This window comes from Excalfactoria chinensis, chromosome 1 (genome assembly GCF_039878825.1).
Source record: "Excalfactoria chinensis isolate bCotChi1 chromosome 1, bCotChi1.hap2, whole genome shotgun sequence".
Classification (NCBI taxonomy): domain Eukaryota; kingdom Metazoa; phylum Chordata; class Aves; order Galliformes; family Phasianidae; genus Excalfactoria; species Excalfactoria chinensis.
Genome location: NC_092825.1, coordinates 52820338 through 52829220, shown reverse-complemented (window position 1 = coordinate 52829220; position 8883 = coordinate 52820338). Strand labels below are relative to the sequence as shown.

General features: G+C 37.7%; 1 protein-coding gene across 2 annotated transcripts; it reads left to right on the top strand.

Moving 5' to 3' along the window:
- Nucleotides 1-667: 667 nt before the first annotated feature.
- On the top strand, nt 668-6685 carry SPIC (Spi-C transcription factor). Of its 2 annotated transcripts, XM_072326647.1 has the most exons (5): nt 668-706; nt 820-913; nt 2697-2809; nt 3516-3624; nt 6258-6685. In XM_072326647.1, exons 1-5 carry the CDS (start codon nt 668-670, stop codon nt 6683-6685), a joined length of 783 nt encoding a protein of 260 aa, XP_072182748.1. The 2 variants fall into 2 exon arrangements, with proteins under 2 accessions (XP_072182748.1, XP_072182747.1); XM_072326646.1 differs by lacking the exon at nt 668-706 and having other exon boundaries at nt 763-913.
- Nucleotides 6686-8883: the final 2198 nt, after the last annotated feature.

Sequence of the window (8883 nt, the reverse complement as noted above, 5' to 3'; positions counted from 1 at the left end):
CAGTGACTCCTTTTCAGGTCATGTAGTCTTTAAAAATATGTTTATGACAATATAGATGGAAATCTAAATGCTACAGTATTAATGGAATTGGAAACACCAGTAATGAAAGATAATACAAATTGTAAAACAAAAATATTACACGTATTTAATTGCATTAAAGCAAATTACCACTTTCTAATCCTAGATTTCTTTTATCAGTAGTATTATCTTTTATTTCATCACTAGAAATAATAAGTATTTCATTTAATTTCCTTTAAGCTGAGATATTGCTTATTTTGAAATATACAACTTCACTGTTGTTTTGTTTTTTTTTAAACAGGATTCGAGCTTTGATATCTAAATAATGGTAAGTGTACAATGCAACATTCTCTTTGCATAAGCAATTCCAGACTTGCAAGTAATATTTTTTGTCATGTTGTTGATATTGAATGATAATATTGGCTTCATAAATCATGGTAAACAAGTGATATATACCTCTGCACTAAATGCTGTAAAGCACTGCAATAACGGTAACACCCCTTTAAGTAAACTTCTGTTGCAGATGAAGGAAATGAACCTTGAAACATTTGCCCATGTGAGTAATGTTACCCGTGAGAGTTTTCCCACTGACCTCAAAGAGACTTCTCATGGGAGTGAGAACTTTCTCATAATAGTAGAGATTCTGGTAATGCCTAATTTTCTGCCAAATACATTTTCCAGCAGGATGGTACGATACCCGCATATTCTATTTAATTGCTGTATTTATCTGGGATCTTCCTACTGATGATATTGAAGAACACCTGGTCTTTTCTGACTTTTGACAGAAATATGTTCTTGCAGAATTTTCCTGATCAAGACATACTGGGTCAGGCTTTTGAAGATGCACTAGAAGTACTGCAGCAGCACTCCGACAGAGAAATGCAGTACTCACAAGGTAAAGGGGGGACATTGCTTTGTTTTACTTACAGCTTTACATTTTTACAGAAAAGCATATCTTAAAATATATCCCTAGAGGTGGATTAATGGACAGCTGAGGAATACAACTCCTGTCTCAGAAAGCTTGGAACTAGATGTTTGTTGAGATCCCTTCCAACCCAAGCTGTTCTATAATGAAAATGGGGAAGAAGGGTTGGAGGGTTCTTGTGCCTAACATTGCCCAGGGTGGTTTGCATCTTCCAAACCACATCACAGGGAAGTTACTGGACAGCCCCTCTTCCCCTTCCATCCAGTACTAGTTGAGGTGTACTGAGCTCAAAACAAAGCATGTAAGATTGAAGTGCAACAGGCATATTCCATTTTTAATGTTTCAATTGAAAAATGCCCTTATGCTGTAAATAAACTCATATAGAAATGAATTCCAGTGCAAAGACCAAAAGAAGAGAAAGAATTCAACATGCGAATTTAGTTTCCATAATTGCTTTTTTTACATTCAGGTACAAATTTTAATTATCAATAGGCAGAGTGTAATTTATTATCAGAAAAGCTATTTTCCTGGCATCTAGATTAAGATTTAAGCACTACAAAACTTAAAATACAGGTAAGCTGTAGATTCCTCCAGTTCAGGGAAGATATTTGCAATTAAAATGCTATAAAATATAAAATATATCTGTGTATGGTGTTTTTATATCATGAATAGTAATGGAAGGAAAGGAAAGTAAGAAGCTACACTGTGAATCCTCTACATCCAGAAGAACATATTTACTGTATTCTGTGAGGACTGTATTTCATGCAAGAAAGTTTATTTGCGCATTTATCTGTGATACATTGAAATGTAAATAAGACCAATTGGCTCATATCTTCAGCTGTTGTTAATAAGTTTTTGCTTCCACTTGAGTGGTAATTTGCACACTGAATTATCCACTGTATATAAATGCTCCCAGTGTTCTAGCCTGTACCCGTTGTCAGGGCCAACAGAGAGACGTTAAAACACTTGCAACTCAGCATGCATTTACATTCTGTTGCTCACACACATTGCTCCACTTGCAACAGTTGTACTCTCCAAATGTTCTGACCACCCACGGCACATAAATCCTTCCAGTGCATTAGTCCAGCATTGTCTTCTGCTTCTTTTAAACATCCTGAAGACCTGGGGCCCTTCTGAGTTTTCTTCCAGGCACTGCAGATGCTCTAGGAAATTCCTTATTCCTGTAGCTGATTTGAAATAGTAATGCTTTTAGATAACTGAAACAGTATTTCCCAGAATTATATTTAGCAGTTTCTGTCCTTCAATTTATTCATGTTTCTGTACTCCCATTTGTGTTGTACTAATGACTTGCTGAAGAATCATGAGGCATTCCCTTTCCTTTTCAAAATATGTAAAATAATCTTCTGTAATTATCCCATTCCCTAATCTTGATGATCCTCCCTTTTTCTATTAAGCAAACTACCTGACAATACTATAACATAACTAACATTTTATCTTAAAGAACACTGCTTTAAATCATGAAGGTAAGCAAAACCAGCCGAGAGGCATGGTTGGCAGTACCATTATAGGTACCTGTATGCAGGTTATGTTGGATAACCCACTGGTATGAAACATCCTGGCTACAGGGAGTTTATTATCTAGATGGCAACAATAGAATAACTGCATTTTGACAGGCCTGGTAGTGTGTTAGGTTGTTTGCTGCAGTCGTTTTTTGTGTTTTGTTTTGCTTTGTTTTTTTGTTTTTCCCTCCTTCTCTCTTTTTTTTTACTCAGTTTTTGGTCCAAATTCTCAGGTTATAAAAATTGCCTGACTGTGATCAACCATCATCCCCACCTTCGAGCAAGTCCCAGCTACTCCACAGTACCCTCTACAGAGGAACCAGGATACAGCTGGAGAACTGTGATAGTAAGTAAGCTAATTACTATGGACATAAACTGAAAATTGGCTGACTGTTTGTGATTTGTAATAGAAATAATTATGCTGCCTCTATTGTAAATTCGGTCTGGCCAGCTGTAATTCAGGTGAAACCACACTGGGGTATATCTGCAAAACATATTTAATAGTCTTTCTTCAGGAATCAGTTCAGCTGCTTGGTGCTATTTTGTGGTTTATTATGTAAAACAATGAATAAACAAACTTTAGCCTGCAGAGTCCACCTTCTTTCTGGAAATGGGGCCTGCAGGAGTGGTGGGAGATGGGCGGTGCAGAGGAGATAATTTCAGGTGAATGAATTTCACAAAAGCCCATTTTCAACCAGCAGATCAGTGAGAATCTAATATAGGAATGACAAAGTCTCTCCTGAGACACAGTCCAGGTGGCCTTCATCTTTTATTGACAGCAAAAAAAATGTCCACAATTCCTCTTCTGCTTCCAGTGGAATGGTTGAAGAGTGCAGAGTGAGGCAATTACTCTGATTTCCCTTTGAACTTCTCCTCTGGTGGGCTGTCATTCCCATTCAACATGCTGGTGTAGCTTTTTACTGATAGAGCACACTGCATGCCTTTGAGCTGTGAAAAATCTTTTGTGGGTCAGGGGATGAAAAGTTGCATTTTTAAGGCTTCGGGTAATTAATCCCAAAGTTGCTAACTCTTCACTGTCTTAATTCTTGAAGAACAGTGCAGCAGATTTTTACGCAGATGATTCTGTCTACCATACACTGCAGAATACTCCAGAAAGCCAAGTGATGCATGCTGCTGCTGTCCAGCCAAAAGCAGGGAAAGGTATGTAGAAAGAATAGCCCTTGATAAGTGCACTGTGTTAGCTTAAAATTCCCTTGATAAATCATGCTTTCTATGCTTTCCATGTTCTAGGGTTTTTTGTTTGTTTTTATTGTTTTTTACTTTTGATAGGAAAAGTACATTAGTATTTAACAACAACTAGAGTACAACCACAAATGTTCAGTTCCTGTCTGTTAAACTTTATACTTTAAGAAAAATCTCCTCTCTTCTCATTCTCTCCTCTTGTATATTACATGGATAAATGAACAAGGGATACATATTCACTTCAAAACATTTCAGTTCAAGTCTCATAAAAGAAGTACACTAATATTTTCAATCACTTTAATAACTTGTTTTATTTTATGTGGTCCAGCAAGTAATGGCTTTCTTAATGGTTTTCCACAGATGTTAATGGATTTGAATTGGATCTTATACCTTTCTCTGTTTAACATTCAAATTACTTCATAGCTTTTGTCACAAAAAAGGGAGCACACTTTGATAGGTGTTTTTGGGCTCCTTTCCACTGACCCCTACTTGAATGGACATCTTATCTGTAGAGAACAGGTCAGGTGCCCAAAGTCATCGTTGTACTTCGGTTCTTGCATTCATTCTCTGTTTTTCATCCCATGGGATTCAGCATCCTTTCTATGACTCTACTGGATGAGATTTCCACTCTGAGCTATCGTACCTACTTTTGACTGTGGGGTCCTTTTGAGCAGCTTCCTAATTTTCTTCCTTTTTGAAATCCCCTTCTCTTAACTTTAACCACATGCTGTCAGTTTTTGGTATCATCCCTTCCCACTGATGGTGAGTACTATGAGTACTATGGTTTCTCTTGCTTAGTCGCTCAGCTACTACAAGTTCCTCAGGACAATGAGAAGAATAATCTTTTAAGTTCAGGACTCCTAACTTTTGACATTCACTGCCACAATCACAAACATGCCAATCCAGAAATGATACTAAAATGAAATAATTCAGATGCTCTGGAGATCTTCTGGAGGAGCTCCTTCTCTCCAGTGACCACACAAGAACCTACATAAACTAGCCTGTTGGCTTGGACTTATGCTGTGCAACAGTTTGAGGACAGGTAGTGAACACTGCTGACTTATGCAATGTGAGGGTCCATGCATTAATTCCAGCTCAAATTGGTGTGTTAACATGGTGTAGGGCTTCAGGGATAATAGCTGGGGCATAGAAACACATTTTCAGTAGCACATCTGAACCCTTATGCACTCTCAAACCAAGACATCAGCTGGAGAAAGAAGTGTGTATGTTTGTGTGTGTGTGTGTGTGTGTAATGTGTGTGTGTATGTGTCTAGAAATAAAAGCTTGGACAGATGTGACAGCTGAATGAAGAGGACAGACAGCATGAAGTCTGAGATGCTGGTACATACAGGGTCACACAGTTGTTTTCCTGAGGACTCAGTCTACAGCAGCTAGAGGCTCTGATGAACAGAAAAAAGTATCCAGATGTCCCCCTTATTTTATTCATTCTATCGTAGGTTCATAGGATTATAGGATAACTCAGGTTGGAGGCAATCTAAGGATGTCACCCACTATGATTCAGGCCTGCTGTGTCCAGGCAGTCTTCTGTTTTCTTTTAAGCTACTCACTTTGGTAATATTATATGCATGTATAGTAAAAAAAAAGAAAAAGTACTTCCAGCTACAGGCCAATTTTTATTTAGATCCTGAAAATTTATAGTTTATTTGGAAAGTACCTCTGATTTCAGGATCTTCTTCTTCCTAGTCTGGCCACTTCTCTCCTATTTCCTTATCACCAGAAGCAGAGTTACTGTCATCCCTAACAGATGTCTTGGCTCGACCTCACTGTTCCTTAGCAACTGTCACTTTTCCCCAGCCTTTAGTTTAAAATAGCCATGCAAGACAAGACTATGAAATTGAGGTGCAGCTGCTTGTTTCCACTTTTGTTGAAGTGGAAGCCGTTCTTCTGCATATACTCTCCTTTCTGCAAAATGTTCCTCTTTGTCTCATAATCTTCAATTCTTCCTCCTTATGGTAGCTTCTTGGTCACCCTTGGCTCAGTGAAAGGAACTAGGAGTGCTTCAAAGAGAGGGACCTACAAGACCAAAGTGAAACTAATTAAGCCTTACTATAAACTTAAGTTTGAGAGCTGAACCTGAGGGAAGAAGAATTCAATTAAATGGCAAATATTTCTTCCTTTATTCTGCATTGGAAGGCAAGTTGAAACTTCTGCATGCTTTTAGAAATATGCAGTGTGCAAGAAGGTATAGCCCTTTATTGACTAGGTAAGACTTACGATGCAAAACTAGCTTGCTTTTCCTTCTTGCTCACTCCTTCTTCTATCAGAGACTATCTTGCTTCCTCAAAACAGTCCTGAAAAACCCATCAAAATGGGTTCATCTCAAAATCTTTGAGTTCTGATTAAGGAAAGTGTTTATTAAAAAGCATTCAGATTGGACCTTCAGAACCTCTTGCCAGCACTGCCTGAGGACATGATTTCCTGCAAAGTGTTTGTCTTTTTGACTTTTTGACAGGTTACTAGGTTTATCTATGCTTTTTCCTTTAAGATCTTTTTCAAGAATAAGATAACTGCTTACTTTTCAAAACAAGCATGAGTTCTATTCTGACCTTTCTTACTTTATTTCTTAACAGGTAGAAAAAAGCTTCGTCTGTTTGAGTACCTCCATGAGTCTCTGTATGATCCAGCCATGGCAAACTGCATCCAGTGGGTGGATAAGCCCAATGGTGTCTTCCAGTTTGTCTCCAAAAACAAGGAGAAACTTGCAGAGCTGTGGGGAGAAAGAAAGGGAAACCGCAAGATCATGACGTATCAGAAAATGGCCAGAGCACTGAGGAATTATGGAAGAACAGGTGAAATTATTAAAATTCGAAGGAAGCTGACATACCAGTTCAGCGCTGTTGTTTTACAAAGACTTGCTCCATCCTACTTCTTGGGAAAAGAAACTGTTTATCATCCATACATTCAGCCTAATCAAGAATATCAATGTGCAGATGACTGGACCAGCTACAACAGTTACATGTTTAACAATGGTTATGCATTACAGCATGCTAACAGCTAGACATCACATGAACAGCCTGTAATACTTTCCAGCACAAGAATTCTCTATACATAGCTTTTCCTATATCATATCATGCAAACACATGAAGAGGGCTTAAAAAATGATCTTAACCTACTTTGTTCCTTCTGAAGCTATCAATAAATAGTCATTGAATACTGAAGAAAAACAGCAGCTGTAGGGCAGGTTCTGTTCTCTGTGGCATTAATCAAAGGAAGTACAACAAATTCAAGCTAGTATATCCAAGGTGGGGATCAAGACTTTTGTCTGCAGTCTGGATCAAAGATCCCATCCTGATAATGCTCATTCACTTCATCAGAAGTTCTGTGCGCATCCCCAACTTTCCAATCAGAATGCAGATACTGTTGTACCATAGCTCACAATTGGATGCATGTGAATTAGAAAGGGAAGAGATTTGCCATCTGTGCTAAGCTACTGTCTGCTTTTTCATCAACACTCTTTATTAAGAGATGATTTCTGAGTGAATCCCTGGCTGAACTATAGAGTCCACATGAAGGTGCACCTGTTGGCCAAGTTGTTAATCCTTAATCACTTATATTAACATATTTTAGAACAGATCCTGACACATGGCATTAGGATCACCAGGTGTGCATTTCACTGTTGGCAGGGGATTCTTTGAGAAAGAGACCATACCATGACAGAGTTAGCAAAGGATTATGCTTTTTATGAAGCTATTTACAGTTCTCCACCACTAATATGAGACATCACACTTTTATCCATCAGTTCTATACTCAGCTGATGAACCCAGCTTTGTTATTTACAACCACCTTTGGAGTTATAGCTTTATATATAGAAATATGGTATTGCTTCTCCAGCTTTTGTTTTGTTTTGTTTTGTTTTGTTTTTCTGCATGGTGCTCTTGCTAAGAGACTCAGTAATTTTGTCTTCTCTTCATGGAGGAGAAGAGTAAATTCAGATATAAAAAGAGAGTACTATCCCTTTATGCAAGGATGATACCAATAAGTACACTCTTTCTGATACATCTGTTCCATTGTGAGCTTGTATCATTACACATTTTGGTTGTTGTGCTAAAATACTTCCATTTGACTGCATTCAACTTTGTATTCTGCATTTTGCATCAAGTGACTGCAAGTTCAGGTAGAAATAAAAAGAAAATTGATATCTGTGAAGAGGTATACACAGTGGCTTGATATGTTTCATGAAACTCACTGACATTAATAGTTAACCACTTGCTCTAAATCCTGCCTACATCTTCTGGGAAATCATTTTATGTAATAGACATAATGCAACATACTCCACTCTGGCAAAATACAAGCTTAATTAATACTTTGGTTAAGATGAAAGCTGTGTACCCTTAGAAATATGAGGTATATTAAACAACACTGTGACTCGGGTTTTTTGTCATCAAACATCTCGCAAGATAAGCAGGTCATAACTGCGTTGTTCATATTTTGGGTATAGTCTTCTATATGTTAACTTTTCTACAAAATAGACACAAGTTGCCTCTAGTTACACGTCACTGAGTCTGGATTCTGCTGTAGCACTGAATGTGGTGGGACTTTTACGAAGGACTGAGATCTTTAAGTCAGGATGCTCTCATTGTGTGAGCACTTACCTAAATACAACATTTTGAATATCATAATGTACATAAATTTGATGAGAAACTGCATGTTAACTTACTGTAACATCTGTCACCAACTGCACTCTGACTTTGTGTTATTTACCAGGCTGGTAACATACGCTGCAATAAGAATCTGCCTTGTTGAAAATGCTTACTTTGTCAGTGTGTTTAGGTTCACTTTTCTCAGCCTCATCTGCTTGTTAAGTAGATAAATAGAAAAGTAGAGTAAAATACTTTTTATTTATTTATTTAAGTTCCATTATCTTTTAATTCAAAATTAGCATATAACCATTAACATTCGCTTCGCACACGACTTGTAACCACATAAGAAGTTATAGCTACAGTTGGGAGAACAGTACAAAACTGGGGAAAAAAAGCACAGGGTGAAGAACCTGGGGGAAGCTCAGGTAACTTATTTCAACTTGTGTTTGTAGGGGACAGATAGAAACTAAACAGCTTGTGGTTACTATAGGAAGGGAAGCTAAATGATTGTGTGCATGTAACTGAGGGTACAAATACAACACACCAATAGATGTGATGGATCCTTTTTTTATTGAAAACTTTAAACCATGGCTATATCCATTTCTGAGATATGCGG

Coding starts and splice junctions, on each gene's coding strand:
- SPIC (XM_072326646.1), top strand. CDS start 763: ATGATATTGAAGAACACCTGGTCTTTTCTGACTTTTGACAGAAATATG. Junction 2,810..3,515: donor ACAGCTGGAGAACTGTGATA/GTAAGTAAGCTA, acceptor TAATTCTTGAAG/AACAGTGCAGCAGATTTTTA. Junction 3,625..6,257: donor CCAGCCAAAAGCAGGGAAAG/GTATGTAGAAAG, acceptor ATTTCTTAACAG/GTAGAAAAAAGCTTCGTCTG.